This window comes from Cynoglossus semilaevis, chromosome 19 (assembly GCF_000523025.1).
Source record: "Cynoglossus semilaevis isolate Cse_v1.0 chromosome 19, Cse_v1.0, whole genome shotgun sequence".
Taxonomy (NCBI): domain Eukaryota; kingdom Metazoa; phylum Chordata; class Actinopteri; order Pleuronectiformes; family Cynoglossidae; genus Cynoglossus; species Cynoglossus semilaevis.
The window spans coordinates 11,385,316-11,402,783 of record NC_024325.1 but is presented as its reverse complement, the minus strand read 5'-3'; the positions used below and the strand labels follow the sequence as shown (position 1 = coordinate 11,402,783).

Below are 17,468 nucleotides of genomic sequence, written 5' to 3'. Positions count from 1 at the left end.
TTCTGGGTTAAGAAAGTTTAACTGTGTTGTGGTGTCAGCAGCGAGCTGGTAATTTATTAAGAATTTTAATGAATGTGTTTGTAAAACAAAAGTAAGATTTTCTTATAAAAGTGATTACTTTTTTTTACGGAGCTAATTGTGTGAGTTGAAATTGTCCTTTTGTGGTGCTTAACAAAAGTATATATATATATTTCTTCAACATATTTAGGTAGAACTATTATATATTTAACATTAAATAAGAAAATTTAGTCTGTTTATTGTCTTTGAATTATAGGCTTTGCTGACATTGTATTTATTTTCCTTTTTTTTCATGAATAAGGCAAGGCCACTTGAGGCCTACTGTCTGTTCATGAGAAGGTGAAACAAACTGCCTACATGTTTCTTCATGTGAAACAATCAGATTGCAAGGTTGCTGTCCAGGTTGTTTCTGGCATTTGGCTCAAAGTTTGCGTGCCGTTTGTTCTCCTCGAGATAGTTAAAATGTCACTGAAGACAAAAAAGTGCAACATGGACAAACAAATCATTGAAAATCATGAAAATCATTAACTTTCTGACCAGAAGAAAAAATATAAAGTGGAGGTGGGTGAGATACTGAGATAACCTGGACTGGTCTAATGCCCTGGTGACGTCATGTTACAAAGTTTGGAGACGATGGTTGAGGTGAATTATTTTCTTACAATTGTGCCAGTTAGGAAGTGACACAAATCCACTCAGAAATTATTTCTGACAAACATTTTTGAATATCTAGGCTTTAGTGAACATTGACATTTTTGGTTCGATCTTTCATGCTGTTGCCAAAACAACTGGGGAACCTGGCAGTGTACTAAGTCTAAGATAACTATCACAACTAAAACATTTCATTTTTGTAGCTAATGCTATAGACTCTATATTCCCTGGGCAAAAATACTACTACTACCAAGTTCCATGTAAATGTCTAACTACTACACTCTATTGTTTGACCTTGCTTTGACCAAAAGTTCTTGATTGTCACTTTTCCACTACATAGTACCAGAAACTTTTAGTATCAATGCTTTTTTCAACAGAGTGCAGCCTTTTTGTAATTCAGGGAGTGAAAACTAATTACCGACTAAAATGTAAACACTTGTTGCCACGTCCCACGTCCCGTATTAGCTTTTTGCCCATATTTGATATGCCGATATTGTCCAAACACTTTATTTCCGAGTACAAACCACTATATTGAGTTGCTGCCACCAGCATTCTGCATACAATCCCCTGGTTATTTAAAATATATTAATAAAATGAGCTGCAATGCTGCCATCTAATGACTTTTACTTTCATATGCAGCCATTTTCCCCCAAACTATTTTTAAGGCACACATCATTTGGCAATACCAAGTTATTAGGATTTCATTATCAGAGGAAAAAAACAATAACGATTCTTACAGATATTACATAATTATCCTAATATTGGGCCGATAATATTTTATAAAACAGTCCTGGTCCCAGCTCTTTTTTGTTACTGGTCTCTGTTATGTAAGTGCATATAGTTTCTTATATTGACAAAAGTTCCTGGTACTAATTTGTTGGAAGGTAACCCTCATTGTCAGAATGGTGTCTCACAGATATTTTCCTCTGTTATCAATGCCGCAAACAACTAAGCCACAAATGTCTAGAATTGACTTTTGCTTGTTGATACAAATTGTATCTATACCATAACTGTAAAAATCATGTAATTTTAAAAACTGAAATAAGTTTATTTAAATGAATGGCAAAAAAGCAATGCCATAATGTAAGTGACACTGTGTGTCACTGAGAGTAGCCCACTGCTACTGTACAGTATGTGCTAATTCTTACCATGTACAGTTGATTACTAATGGGGACAGTTAGCTGCTACCTGTAAGTGCACAGTCACCCTGTGTACAGTAGTCAGCATTGTGTCCTCTTTGTACATAGTCACACATGTGAGTGTATATTTAGACAGAGATGTGTAAAATCCAGCTAGGTTATTGATCTGCATCTTCTTTATGCTCCCAATTCTGGAATGTTGACAATTTTGGAAATACTGAATATGTTGTAAATGCTAAAGAAAATATGCCAGAGGTGTTTTCTTTCCCTTTTTGGGGTGGTTCTTTTTCAGTACAGATGTTTAACATGCAGTTAGTTGTGTGTACATTGTATGTTTTTTTTATTTGGGGGTAAATGACAAGTAAACTACCATCAAATTCAAGGGTCAAATCAAATTGTGTGACCCACATATATTTGAAATGACCTTCTAAACAGACATGATAGGGAACCTAATATTGTATGGCTATAATCAGGCATGCCAGCCTTATTGTAAGATTACAGAATCTATTAGAATATTAGAATTTAAAATTTGGCTATAAAATAATCAGTATTGCCCATTAAAATAATAATTTATCCATAATCCATATGGTGGTAAAAAATTGGGGGTTGGTTAAGAAAATGATAACTGAAAAATAACACATAAACATTAGTCAAAAGGTTTTGTATAATTTCCCACAAATGTGTATCCCAGATGTTACATGATCAAACATTATTTCGCTGGCAAGAAAACCCCAGTTAGAATTTTTCAAAAATGTCACCGGTTAATTTTCAGAGGTTAGATCATTTCACCACATGATCAACAGGAAGAAGATGTGATAATACATACACTAGTCATTAGGTGTCAGGCTTGTGCTAAACTATGGTGCTTTTTAGACACAAGTCCTTTGTGAAGTGTTATTTTTGTGCTTGTTAAATTGATCAGTTAGTGACATAGTGACATTGCAGCTGTGTTGAAATGTGAATTATTTTACAATTAAATGGTTTCCCCCTTGTAGTTACATTATTTCTATTTTTAAAAGCTCTCACCAATGTACTGTAATAGTAAAAGGTTCGGTGTGATAATATTATGTGCAAAGACCTTTCAGATCCTTGCAGGTGTAGTTACGTTTCACATCAAAAATGAAGGCCAGTCAAAGATTCGCATTGACAACAAAGACAACAGCTAACATGATTTAGCCACTTAGGAAACTGAATTTTTTAAACCTCTTCTCCACACTGAAGTTCCTCCAAGAAAAATGGGCTGCTGGTCCCTGCTGCCTGTTTAGATTTTTTGTGTTAGTACAAAATAAGATGGGAACTAAATAACTTAAATAGAAGAAGATTGTATTAGACCTTTAGCTCCAATTTTGGTGGGTGGCTATAAATGTTTTACTCTTATACCAGCTGGCAGACATGGTTTTATTACCTAGTGCAATCAGGAATTAATTAGACTGGTCCTGCAGGTGTGAAAATGACTTAAATTGTGACCAAAGGGAATTTTGATGTTCTCATTAATATTAAGTGCACACAAGCACTTTTAATTAAGTATGAGCAAAGTGTCTTTCTGACGGGCACATTTTGATGAATTTTGAAATATAAAATTGTTTGTGTAAAAAAAAAAAAACTCTCATTAGCGTCACAAACAGATTTTAATACTGGGCCTCCATAATGTGCATACATTAAACGTAATTCTCAGGTTAAACTACACATTTTATAGGTCTACTGTGTAAGACTTAATTTTTTATTTTTTTCATTTTTATGGGCAGAAATGGAACGTATATTTTTGGCTCTCCTAAAATTGCACCTGAAATTGAATTCTTCTTTACAAAGACACATTGGAATACATGTTTTTACATCAGTGCACAGTGGACACACTGAATATCTTTAGTGTCAGTGATTACTGAAACCTATTATATGTTGTTCTTCATGCCTGCTCAAGAATAGTGAGGTAACTACTTATTCAACCATCATGTGTGATTAGGATGTTACAAAGTCATACAATGTACAATATCTTATCCTGAGAAACAGAGTTGTTAACTTTCTGAGGCGGTCTTAGTAGACCAATGTGTCTACATGATTGATAAAGGTTCTACTGAAATTGTTTTGCATAAGTTGTGTTGTGAAAATCTGCAGTATTGTATTCCAAACTTACTGGAAGAAAATGCTTTTATAGGGTGAAAATATATGTAAACATAGACTATTTGGGTCTGTGGGCTCAAACAAAATGTAAGTCTTAATGACAAAATGTGTTTCCCTCAATTAATAAAAAAAAGTGAAACTTGTATGTTTTATGTTTGCAATTTGTATTTTCTAATTTCAGTTTCACCATCTGTCCAAAAACGACACCAGGATTTTGCCAAAAATTCAAAGAATTTAATTTTCTATAAAATTTCTCAAAATTCTCTCATTTGATGAGAAACATTCACACAAGGTAAAAATTTGAAAAAAAAATACAAATTTTGCATGACATGGTCAAATGGTGAAGAAAATGTTAGACTATAACATTTATACTAATAAGTATACAAATCTGATAGGTGGGATTCAGATTTGTATACTGTGTATTAAACTATAGGCGTACAAATCCAATGGCCAGAATTCAACCGTCAAAGAGTATATCGTCTTTTAAACCATGAACCGATCGCTTTAGCTATCAGATTTGTATACGGGTATATACACGATCATACAAATCTGATTTAACAACGGCCTTGATAGGCTTGGGTCTGTGCAGTGTACCAAATGGATGACGTACGTGCGTGAGGAACGGAAGCCGCCATGATGATGCGTCAGTGTAGGCGGAGTCTCTGGCTTTCTCTCGTCCTTTCTCCTCTCTGTCCTGTCATCCGTCTGGGTGTGGTTTTACATTCTGGTACCGTTAACAGGAAATAAAGCTCTAGTCTATTTCACTTTAATGCGAAACAAAGAAAAAGAAGCTTTGAACGAAGAAACAAAGGAACAAAGAAATCGTTCTGAAGAAAGCTTTCCAATAAAAGCTACGTTCGCTTCCTCGACACAGGAAGTTTTTTGGCGCCGTTGTTCTGATGGGAAAAAGTTTTTGTTCCTAACGTTAAGCAGTCGTTTTTCGTTTTAAAAAAACTTGTGACTAAAGCGATTGAAGCGTAACCGGAAGTAAAAGTATACAAGATGCCGAAAACGGTAAGAAAATACTTTTAGTATCCCTATTTTAACACTCTTGTTAGCTCTGAGCTGTGGGAATGCATTTTGCTAGTCTAATAATGGCACTCAGTGGTGAAGTGGAGGTACAAAAAATACAGGATTGGTTCATGTAGGCATATGACATTTCTGTAAAATCACTACCATGGGCGCGCACACGCTCTCAAACTTGGTACTTTCCGTTATTTTTGCGGTGCGCGTGCCCGCTCCCGCCAGTGCTCGCTAACGGGATAAGCGCCCTCAATCACGTCTCCCACTCAGACAAGCTGTAATGGTCATTGTTGAACCCAGTGGATTCACGTGTGTTAAGCTGTTCGCTTACAGATAAAAAAAAAATATGTGTGCATGTAGATAAAATATAATTGTACCTCAAAATAACCGTTTCCTATATTAAAATTTGACTTCTCGCGATCAGTAGACTTAATTTACTCAAACTTCTACCACGTAGGCTAGATTGGAGATACGGACATAACAAAGAGCTATTCTTTTTTTTGGCTAAAGTAAACACACAATGTTCCAATATGGCAGCGTCCACAGAGCATGTAAGAAACAGATGTAAAAAGGACGGGTTTGACAAAGGGGTAAATATTTGTTGTTGAGAGGACACGTAAAATGATCGTGTTCCATTTATAAACGAATATATAAAATAATGTGACGCCGTGCACCTTAAATTTTTGCAGTCGAACCGATGTGTGGTTGGTAACTGACTGATTCATGGAGATGAAGTAAAAGAAACGAATGAGGGGCATTAACGTACTAATGCTCTTACCTTCAGATTTAAGGTATTAGTAAGGTATATCTGTCGTTTAGATATTCTTTCCATATACGAACTTACATTAGGGTGTGGACTGTGGCTTCATGAGGTATTACAGCAACAGAGCCCCTTTTGACATAGAATTAATGGATGCTCAAGGGAATGTTTCATCAAGTATAGCGATTAGAACTGTAATTAAAAATAGATTGATTTATTATTGAACAAGACTTGTAGATATACAAAAGTAGAAGGTTAAAGTACCTGTGAAATATTAAGTAGGGATTAATTCAAAGCCATCCCACAAGTAAAAGAGTGGCATGGCTTGGCTGCAGGTTAGCCTATAGCTACCTTCAAAAAAAAAAAAAAAAAAAAAAGACAGACACTTTAGTCTATCATAGTCATATCATTTTTTGAGTTATTGATTAATTAAACCGTAGATTTGTCCTCTGAGGTGTCTTGATTTAAGAAAAATAAGGTGATTTTCTGTTTAAAATTTGGTGCAAGGAGTCATTATACAGTATACAAGACCTAAATCAAGGATACAGAAAGGTGTATATTTTGTTAAGATGAAAGGTATGACCTATCAGCATTTGAGTCCTGTCTTGGGGTGAACAATTTCAAATTGGTTTTGGAGGTTTTTTTCTGGTCTCACCGGAAAAGCACACCGGAAAAGTGAAGCTGTGACTCAGTACAAAGATTGCAGGAAGTGAACTTGTACACTTCTAATTTACTATAAAAAATACATGTACTAAGGGTTGTACCTGGGTTCTGCTGGTAGTATTGTTTGTTCTCATATGGCACTTCCTTTACATTTTTCTTCTAGTCAGCAAGGCTTGAATACATCCTGACATGTTTTGTACCTATATTCTGTACCCAAAGGAAATCCTCTTAACATATCAACATCCTGATATACACGTAGAGGATTCCTCTAGACGTTTTATTCTAAGAAATCAATAGTTTATAATATGCATAACAGAGGTGGTTAGTACTATTATTCGTATTCAATATAGAGAAAACTCAGCACCAAAACTGGTTATTTAAGAAGCACCAGTAACAGCAACAGTAAGATGCCGTTAAAGTACTGAAAATGGCTTAAGTGTCTTCCCACTATATGTCTTTTTCCAACAGCAGCATGATTATTATTTCACTGCCAACCTTTAATATCCTTTTACCTTTTGTTTTCAGCCACAAAGACAAACCTAAAATGTAGACCCCTGGATCTGTAAGTTTAAGACTGGAATAGTCACATCATTAGTCTTCCAATATTAAATGAATCAGAGTTGCGATATGCTGCCCTTAACAATTTCAAAATGAATAAAATAGTCTCACCAAGTTCCCAGTGAATTCACAACAAGAAATTCTTACCAGAAACCAGCGGATATATAAATACGCGGAAGTACTGCAGCTTACATCTGTAAATTCCCATGTTTTATTTAGTACTGTCCTTATGCAACTAATAACTGTCAAACTAGTCTGTTTGGCTACTATAAAAATGAAAAATAATTTTCAAAATGTATCCCGTACGCAAGAACATTTTATCATTAGACCAATGAACATATTTTGTATGTTTCTGACACAGACAACATTACTGTTTAAGAACATTTGGCACTGACACATTACATAATTTTGCAACTCCTTTTACAGTAACGATTGGGAACCTCATCGACCTTCAAAGCTGGTCAGACATCAGTCTTAATCACCTTACACTATAGCTACACCATGCTGTTATAGACCTGCCACTGTACAAGACAGACAAAAGCAATCCATTACTGCACTAGAGAGCAGCATTTAGTGTGAACAATGTAGCACTTCTGTTGCCCTTCTGTGTTAACGTTGTAACAAGCTAGCTCATGAAGTGAAACATTTCATTGTGGTAAAGTGGTATTTTATGGATAGTTTTAGATCCTTTTTATTTTAACAGTGATAATTCAGCAGGTCAAACATTCAGTGCTTGACAGAAGCTGTAATTACTGAGGGGCTCTGTCTTTGCCGGACTCCTTGGCAGTGCTTTCAATTTCTCTCAAGGAAGTCATGTTGTGACTCAAGGTTTCTGCTCTTACATCAGTTCCTCTCTCTGGTAATTTTCTTGCCTGTAGCCTTATATGGACTTTCATATCAGAGCCGGGCAGTTCTTTTCCATGCTCCCCTCAGCGTGGTCTTCAGCTCTTAAGATTGTGTAATAGCTGAACACCAAGATAATGAGCTGCTCTCCACGTGTTTGATAGAATCTGAAGAATAATTTTGGAGCTGTACATGTTAGAATGTAATAAAATAATTTGCTGTTTGTTTTTAAGAACAAGGACACTTTTTCATTTTGTGTTTTTGAAACACTAAAAACCAAGACAATGTTCTCTTTTATTTTGTACTATTCAATTAATAAAGATAACCACTTTGCTTATTTATTTACAAACTGTAAGAAGAACACTTCACAGTGAGAAACAGCAGAAATGCACTATACATATATATATACCTTTACATCATGATTTAAATGATGTGATGTAAAACACACATTAAAAGTTTTAGTTAACAAGACTGTCAAAGCCGACATGTTTCTGCCTTGAAAATAATAAAATAGTGAAATGTCTCTCGTAAAGTCCACAGGAAAAACACATTTTTAGTTATAGTGAAGGCAGCAATGGTTCAACAGCTTTATAGATTATGTTCTTTTGTCCCACTAGAAGATATGGGATAAACGAAGAATGAGCCTTAAACTGTCTTATACCAGTTTAAATTATAGGGATCATGTTCATATGTTTGGATCTCTGTAAATGAAGTACTTTTTAGAAGGGCTAAACATATTATTTACAATTACAAAGAGATAAAACCTAAACAAAATTTTCATTAAGTATACATTAAAGCAATGTTTTTATTCTTGTGGAGTTTTTAAAAGTGTACCACTGGTTAAACACAGGGAAGGAGGCAGAGGAATGCTAGCAGAGGATTAAATCGAGAACATTATTGAGCAGATTATTTTTGGGCTGTGGTAGGAACAGTAGACAAAACTGCATACGAGTCCTTTGCTGTTTTCAACTTAACACTGGATTTTTCCTCTACATTATCTTTGGCAAACAAACTTTGAAAAGTAAGTTATTTTTTTATGTAGGTTTTGTTATATTATAACGAGTCATTATCATTTTCTGATTTTAATCAACGGATTATGGATTTACACTAGCCAGGGATTGAAATATTTTCAATTCATTATTTACAACTATAACTTCAATATTAATAATTAATATTAATATGAAACAAGCATCGTGAAAAATAATGACTATACGTTTTTTCCAAAGTGCCAGTATGCCTTGTATCATGCAGGAAAAGACAACAGAGTTCATATTGTAGAAAAAGATTTGTTTGTTGAGTAAGCACTTGTTAGTAGATGTCCCGCTGTGGTATTCCTTTAAATGAGACTGTCCAAGAGCAAACAAATCAGCAGTCATGTTCTTAAGATTATGTTATCGTCAAAAGATATTTTGCAACTTTCTTATTACCACTTAAGGTGCTGGGAACCCAAATGCTTTTTTTACGTAATATTTTTTCTATTTTTTTCTTTCTTAAACATTTTTTAAATTAAAACATGCTTTAGGTTTGTTTCTAGTCTTTGTTTTTGTGATTTATGAAAACTAATAGTTGAAGAGTTGAATAGTCATACTTTACTCTACATTTTGCTTAAGCAAAAAAAAAATATTTTTGAACAGTCAATCACACAAAATTGTAATCATTTTAAAGCAACATGTGGCTAAACCACACGTGAGATAAATTCTACATTACATATCTTTATATGGTTGGGAAAATATGCTATATGAGCTTGTCATGTAAAATGTGATGCAATTGGGTGTTGGTGTCACACCCAAATGAAAGTATATTTGTACAAAAAAAGTTCCCTTTTTTTGAATGAGTAACAAATGTGACAAACTGCTAAGCAGGTTGGTTATAAATGGAGCCCTCCGTGTGAAACAGGAAATGCTAACTAAATGCTGCTGTAAGTTTGCGTGAAATAATGTCAATAAATGTACAAAATTAAACCTAAACACTAAAAACAATTTGCCAAATTTGGTGCCTGCTGCCATCTGGTGACGTTAATTTAAATTACAATCAATTTATTGCAATGCCTGAAACAGAAGGGGGAAAAAAATCATTCTTCACCATATATTTTACCAGTGTTTGGCTGGCCGTATATGGCCCATGTCTATTCTATACCCAGATTAGGTTTTGCTTCAGATTACAATGTTTGTAATGACAGGAAGTGACACAGTAGCAAGTATCCTAAACAGTAGGTAGGGTCCTGACACCAATGGGAAAGAACGCAACTACTAGCCCTGCAACTAGGAGATAATGCACACCATTGTTATTGAAGGCATGCTTAGGCCTCTTGCAGTTCCCCAACATTCAACCTGATTTCCTCTGAAGTTCTAAATAGGGTAGAGAAGGTAGAGTTGCTACCTACATGCTTGGTGTAGAGGTAGATGTTCTTTTTATCAAGGGGAATGTTAAGCGTCTTGTTAAATTCTGCTGATAAAAGATATCTTTGCATAAAGTTGTCTGGGCGGTAGAGCCACAACAGGATGTAGACAAATCTCAAGAGAGCTCCAAGTTTAGCAGCATTACCTCACAGGCTCCAGAGGATGTGGTTACTTCCTGTCCATAAGTTCATTTCTGAGAAAAAGACAGATGATGATAATTGTTAAATGCAGTGATAAAGATAAAATATGGCAGTTGTGCATTTATATTATATATAAGGACCGCAAAATGTAATAACCTTTGATTATAATGGTAAAGTTTGTATTTACTAGGGCTCTTCCTGTAAAACAAGTCATAACATCTGGTTGCAAATACATGTCAGTGCAAAGGTGTAAGATGTGTCAATAAAGAAACAACATTTTGTTGTTTGTTGATGTTTGTGGGTGGAGTGAAGAAAACACAAGCAAAAGTCAGATTGTGAGCATTGGGCCAGATAGATCAACAGGTTGACCCAACTGAGAGTACTGCACTCATCTGAAGACAGTTCCCAGTACATATTTTTGAGTGCTATAATGAAAATGTTAATCTGTATAGAATCTTTTGTTTCCAGTCTCACTCTGAAACTCTTCTTTTTTTATCTTCTTTAGATCAGTGTAAGAGTCACCACAATGGATGCTGAACTGGAGTTTGCCATTCAGCCCAATACAACAGGGAAGCAGCTATTTGACCAGGTAAGAGAAACGTTTGTCACGTTTAGTCACAATTGTAATAAAAATTGGTCAAACAGGGTGTGGGTCTGCTTTGTACCACACTATCAAGATTGAACTAATATAACAGTTCCTGTGCCTAGATTTGAGTGTAAGAAATATAATTTGCTGGACTAATCAGTACATCATCAAGAAGTTAGATCCTTAACAAAAATATTTCTTATTAGGCTAAGCAGTGAGGAAGAAGTCCCAGTCAGGTCTGCACTTTAGTACTTTTAGTGACATTTTGTACAAAAATATTACCTGTCCCACCATGGATTTAGATTTTTCAAAATTAGATTGCTATTATGTCGGTCATATCCTCAGGCTTTGAATAAGAATTTCAAGTCATTTCATTCTTTTTCTATGTTTAAGGTGGTAAAGACCATTGGTTTGCGGGAGGTTTGGTATTTTGGACTTCAATACCAGGATACAAAGGGCTTTTCCACATGGCTAAAACTCAACAAAAAAGTAAGATTTGCAGAGTTTGTGCTTCTCACTTTTCACATATTTTGCCAACAATTTGTCACTCAATCATCACTCTTTGTTTCAGGTGACCGCCCAGGATGTAAGAAAGGAAAGCCCTTTGCTGTTCAAGTTTCGTGCAAAGTTCTTCCCTGAGGATGTGTCTGAGGAGTTAATCCAGGACGCCACACAGCGGTTGTTCTTCCTGCAGGTTAAGGAGGGAATCTTAAATGATGACATTTATTGCCCCCCAGAGACTGCAGTCCTTTTGGCTTCCTACGCTGTCCAGGCTAAATATGCTGACTACAATAAGGATGTCCACGTCCCAGGGTATCTGTCCAGTGAGCAGCTGCTCCCTCAGAGGTAATCGGGTTTTCATCATCATTGTAATTACTTATGTGTGACCTACTTTCCTTTGAACACAACATGTATTTCTGAATGACATCTGATGATGATCTTTGTAATATTTCCAGAGTTCTGGACCAGCACAAACTTAACAAGGACCAGTGGGAGGAGAGGATTCAAGTCTGGCACGAGGAGCATAAGAGCATGATGAGGTCAGAAACTTTAGAATTGATATCGTTTGTTTTTTCCAAGTTTGGAAAAACTTTCTTTAGCTTATGTGAGGCCAACAATAGTGGAAAAATTCAATTTATTGATTTATTGTTTTGCATAATGCTCTGTAATCGAATGTGTCTTGTTCTTATGACTTCACAGAGAGGAGTCTATGATGGAATATCTGAAGATTGCTCAAGACCTTGAAATGTATGGAGTCAACTACTTTAACATCAAGAATAAGAAAGGCACAGAGCTGTGGTTGGGAGTGGATGCACTGGGTCTCAACATTTATGAACAAACTGACAAGTGAGAACCAACAGATATTACTGAGGATGAAAAATGGAAATATTTTCATTTCAAAAATTCTGTTTATTTTAACTGACCCCAACTGACCCAAGTAATATTTTCTACCACTACCTCTACAGAATGACTCCCAAAATTGGATTTCCCTGGAGTGAAATAAGGAACATTTCATTTAATGACAAGAAATTTGTGATTAAACCAATTGACAAGAAAGCTCCAGTATGTGAAGTATTGGGTTTACTTTTAATTCCAAGTCTGTCTCTCAGTTTCTGAGTCAAAAGACAACTTTTTTTGCCTTTTTAGGACTTTGTGTTTTATGCCCCAAGACTGCGTATCAACAAGCGCATTCTTGCCCTCTGTATGGGAAATCATGAGCTGTATATGCGTCGCCGCAAACCTGACACCATCGAAGTGCAGCAGATGAAAGCCCAGGCTCGGGAGGAGAAGAACCACAGGAAGATGGAGAGGTAAGTGCAAACATCTAGAAATATGATGAGACTTTTCAGGTCAAACTGACAGATACAAAGTAGTAAATCACAATAATTAGATGGTAACATATTACAATAATTATACAGAATTTGACATTATTGTCAGTCACAATGTTGTTTGTTTCTTTTTCTTACTAAGTGTTTTTCTTACTAATCCTTTTTAATAATTTAACACAATTTTAATCTAATAATCTGGAAAAAAATAGCAATTGTGCAAAAATGATTAAATGAAACTTTGATTCTGCCTTTTAGTATGTTCAAATCTGATAATAATAATAATATAGATATATATGTATGTATGTGTGTGTATATATATACATATTTGTGTATATATATAATTATTTATATACAGTATACACTATATATATATATAAATATATATATATATATACTGTATATATATACATTTGTATAACATTCTCCTAATGACAGACTCTTGTGTTGTTTTCACTTTGTCAGAGCTCTGCTGGAAAATGAAAAAAGGAAAAGAGAAACGGCTGAAAAAGAAAAAGAAAAGATTGAGAAGGAAAAGGAAGAGTTAATGGAGAGATTAAAGCAGATTGAGGAGCAGACGAGAAAAGCCCAGCAAGGTGAGTCAAGAGAAGGCTCTTACGTATAGAACTGTAACTCCACTGGGCTGTGTTTGTGATATTGGTCAAATGAATGTCTCTGCAGAGTTGGAGGAACAAACACAACGGGCTCTGGAGTTGGAGCTGGAGAGAAAGCGAGCACAGGAAGAGGCCGAACGCCTCGAGGCCGACCTGAAAGGTGCCGAGGATGCGAAGATGGCGCTGCTGCAGCAGTCAGAGAACCAGATGAAGAATCAAGAACACCTGGTTAATATTGACCATTTTATTTTTAGAACTACTACTAAATAGATGTATATAGATGATCTGATGCTCTACGTGTCAAGTAAACAAAGGTTTTGTTCTGTTGCTGTTTTGTTGCTTCCTTTAGGCCACAGAGTTGGCTGAGCTGACGTCAAAGATATCCCTCCTGGAGGATGCCAAAAAGAAAAAGGAAGAAGAAGCAACAGAGTGGCAAACCAAGGTCCGGTCTGATCATAGTACTACTTCATATTCAACACACATTTGAATTGAAGTGGAAAAGCAAAAATGTGAAGGTGTTAACAAAACAATTTGGTGCTACAGTAGCTACCAGTAGGAAAAGACAACGCAATGGGATTCTCTTAGATGATGTGACCTAAAAATAGATTGGAAATAAAAGTGAATTATTGTCATTGTGATACAGCACACCACTGCACACAATAAAATAGGTCCTCTGCCTTTAACCCAAACAACTGTATGTCTTCTTTTTGTTGTATATGTATATGTTGTAACTGTATATTCTTCTTTTTGTTGATGCAGGCAGCTGTGGTGCAGGAGGACTTGGAGAAGACCAAAGAAGAACTTAGAAACAAAGTGTTGGCGTCTCATGTGCAGGAGCCCCTGAATGCAGAAAACGAGCATGATGAGAATGATGAGAGCAGTGCTGAGGCCAGCGCTGAGTTCACCGATGCCGCCACGTACAAGGACCGCAGTGAGGAGGAGCGAATGACTGAGGCAGAGAAGAATGAACGCCTCCAGAAACATCTACTTGTAAGTTTCTCAGTATTGGTGTGTTAAGTTTTACAATGTTGGGTAAAGGGTCTATGTTTGTGTCATCCAATAATAAGCCATTTAAATTCTAAAATTGTATAAGGTTCCTCAGTTGAGGTGACACATTTTACTACTCGTAGCTTCTGATGAATATCTATGTCTTATATATATATATATATACTGTATATATATACATTTGTATAACATTCTCCTAATGACAGACTCTTGTGTTGTTTTCACTTTGTCAGAGCTCTGCTGGAAAATGAAAAAAGGAAAAGAGAAACGGCTGAAAAAGAAAAAGAAAAGATTGAGAAGGAAAAGGAAGAGTTAATGGAGAGATTAAAGCAGATTGAGGAGCAGACGAGAAAAGCCCAGCAAGGTGAGTCAAGAGAAGGCTCTTACGTATAGAACTGTAACTCCACTGGGCTGTGTTTGTGATATTGGTCAAATGAATGTCTCTGCAGAGTTGGAGGAACAAACACAACGGGCTCTGGAGTTGGAGCTGGAGAGAAAGCGAGCACAGGAAGAGGCCGAACGCCTCGAGGCCGACCTGAAAGGTGCCGAGGATGCGAAGATGGCGCTGCTGCAGCAGTCAGAGAACCAGATGAAGAATCAAGAACACCTGGTTAATATTGACCATTTTATTTTTAGAACTACTACTAAATAGATGTATATAGATGATCTGATGCTCTACGTGTCAAGTAAACAAAGGTTTTGTTCTGTTGCTGTTTTGTTGCTTCCTTTAGGCCACAGAGTTGGCTGAGCTGACGTCAAAGATATCCCTCCTGGAGGATGCCAAAAAGAAAAAGGAAGAAGAAGCAACAGAGTGGCAAACCAAGGTCCGGTCTGATCATAGTACTACTTCATATTCAACACACATTTGAATTGAAGTGGAAAAGCAAAAATGTGAAGGTGTTAACAAAACAATTTGGTGCTACAGTAGCTACCAGTAGGAAAAGACAACGCAATGGGATTCTCTTAGATGATGTGACCTAAAAATAGATTTGAAATAAAAGTGAATTATTGTCATTGTGATACAGCACACCACTGCACACAATAAAATAGGTCCTCTGCCTTTAACCCAAACAACTGTATGTCTTCTTTTTGTTGTATATGTATATGTTGTAACTGTATATTCTTCTTTTTGTTGATGCAGGCAGCTGTGGTGCAGGAGGACTTGGAGAAGACCAAAGAAGAACTTAGAAACAAAGTGTTGGCGTCTCATGTGCAGGAGCCCCTGAATGCAGAAAACGAGCATGATGAGAATGATGAGAGCAGTGCTGAGGCCAGCGCTGAGTTCACCGATGCCGCCACGTACAAGGACCGCAGTGAGGAGGAGCGAATGACTGAGGCAGAGAAGAATGAACGCCTCCAGAAACATCTACTTGTAAGTTTCTCAGTATTGGTGTGTTAAGTTTTACAATGTTGGGTAAAGGGTCTATGTTTGTGTCATCCAATAATAAGCCATTTAAATTCTAAAATTGTATAAGGTTCCTCAGTTGAGGTGACACATTTTACTACTCGTAGCTTCTGATGAATATCTATGTCTTGCATATATTTAATTTCTAAAGTATTACAGTATATTATTTTATATATGTACATGGATATATCAGTGTTTCCCACTGTGACTTTGATTTTAGGTTTTAAGCTCAGAGCTGGCCAATGCTCGAGACGAGAGCAAGAAGACGGTGAACGACATGATTCACGCGGAGAATGTACGCGCAGGACGAGACAAGTACAAGACCCTCAGACAGATTAGATCAGGAAACACCAAACAGCGCATTGATGAGTTTGAGTGCATGTGATCTTTGCAATGGCTAATACTATTGCCCACAAATCTGGGTCTTCCTGCCTGAACTGCCTTCATTACGCTCTTTTTTCAACACGCAAATAATTAATTCAATGACATGACTGTGCTGCGTAATGAATCAGCATTGGCCTGAAAACATGATTTTTTATTTTATTTAGACAAGTCATTGGTTGAAAAGGGAGATCATTTACATATTAGCACATTTGTCATACTGTCAAGGATGGGCTCTTGACTCGATCCAATTTAGAATTTTTAGTTTTTATTTTGTCACAAATTTCTAACATCAAGATTAAGATTTAGGTTTGACTATTGATAAAGATATCAGTCTGTTGTAGAGCATACGCTGCAGTGTAGCAGTCCCACTTTACACTGTGTTTTTTAAAGGGTCCACACTGGATGGGTGTGCAGTACAAATAAAGCACATAAGATAATGCGTTTAATATAAATGACACATGATAAGATGATGTGTTAAAAATGCTCAGAAATTAGCCACACAGCACACACACAACACATTCTCCACGATTAGCCGTTGGACTGTCAACTAAAATCCACTGATTGGCCTAAATGCCTTTTCTAGTGAACATTTTTTCAAGTTCTGACTGTTACTCCCATGTTATGGTCATTGTACCTGTGACTGTGCCAATCAAAAGTTAAATACAAGAACCATTTGCACTTTTTGCTACAGAGGCAAAACATACATTTTGCAGCTCTGGTGTGGCTTATTGGAGCTTTTATAGATCAGTATTATATTTTGCAAAGTATTTGGAAGCTGCAAGCTGTTACAGGCATTGAAGTATTTAGAACATATTCATAATTTCCTTCACGTTTTTGAAGACTTTCACATCAGTTAGTATTCTCAGCTCTATTCTGTTGGTATTAAGTATACCCTTTAATGCTTAAACCAATGAGTTAAAAGAACATGAATAATAATTTGTGAATCCGTACACAGGTAGATGTTAACATGAAGTCTGTAAAAAATTTGAAACAGTATTTTTTTTTAAGAGGAATCTTTGTACCATTCGTGTTTGAATAGTTTGTCTGTGAAACTGTCTGACCAAATAAAATATAATGACATTGTCTGGCAACAAACCATTTTTCCAGACAATTACATTATATTTTTGACTCTGGATTCATTTACATCAGATTTAATTAACCTTGTTTCACTGTTTGGCTTTTATTTTTTATCAACTTATTAAACTGTTGTTTACTCAACCAAATAGACAATTTCCTTTTATGATGAATGAGCTGAACACAGAGAATCCTCTGTAATTGTCGTTGTTAGTGAAGAAAATAAAAATCTGTAAAGGTTGACATTAAGCTGAACTCCTAGTTT

General features: G+C 36.0%; 1 protein-coding gene across 2 annotated transcripts; it reads left to right on the top strand.

The window, feature by feature from the left end:
• The first annotated feature begins 4,612 nt into the window (after nucleotides 1-4,612).
• msna (moesin a) lies at nucleotides 4,613-17,452 on the top strand. Of its 2 annotated transcripts, XM_017041575.2 has the most exons (13): nucleotides 4,613-4,937; nucleotides 10,815-10,898; nucleotides 11,289-11,384; nucleotides 11,467-11,741; nucleotides 11,852-11,935; nucleotides 12,096-12,242; nucleotides 12,362-12,458; nucleotides 12,543-12,706; nucleotides 13,187-13,317; nucleotides 13,403-13,563; nucleotides 13,685-13,777; nucleotides 14,095-14,325; nucleotides 15,966-17,452. In XM_017041575.2, the coding sequence occupies exons 1-13, from the start codon at nucleotides 4,926-4,928 to the stop codon at nucleotides 16,128-16,130; spliced, it is 1,740 nt and encodes a 579-aa protein (XP_016897064.1). In that variant the 5' UTR covers nucleotides 4,613-4,925; the 3' UTR covers nucleotides 16,131-17,452. The 2 variants fall into 2 exon arrangements, with proteins under 2 accessions (XP_016897064.1, XP_016897066.1); XM_017041577.2 differs by lacking the exons at nucleotides 4,613-4,937; nucleotides 11,289-11,384; nucleotides 11,467-11,741 and having other exon boundaries at nucleotides 10,840-10,898.
• Nucleotides 17,453-17,468: the final 16 nt, after the last annotated feature.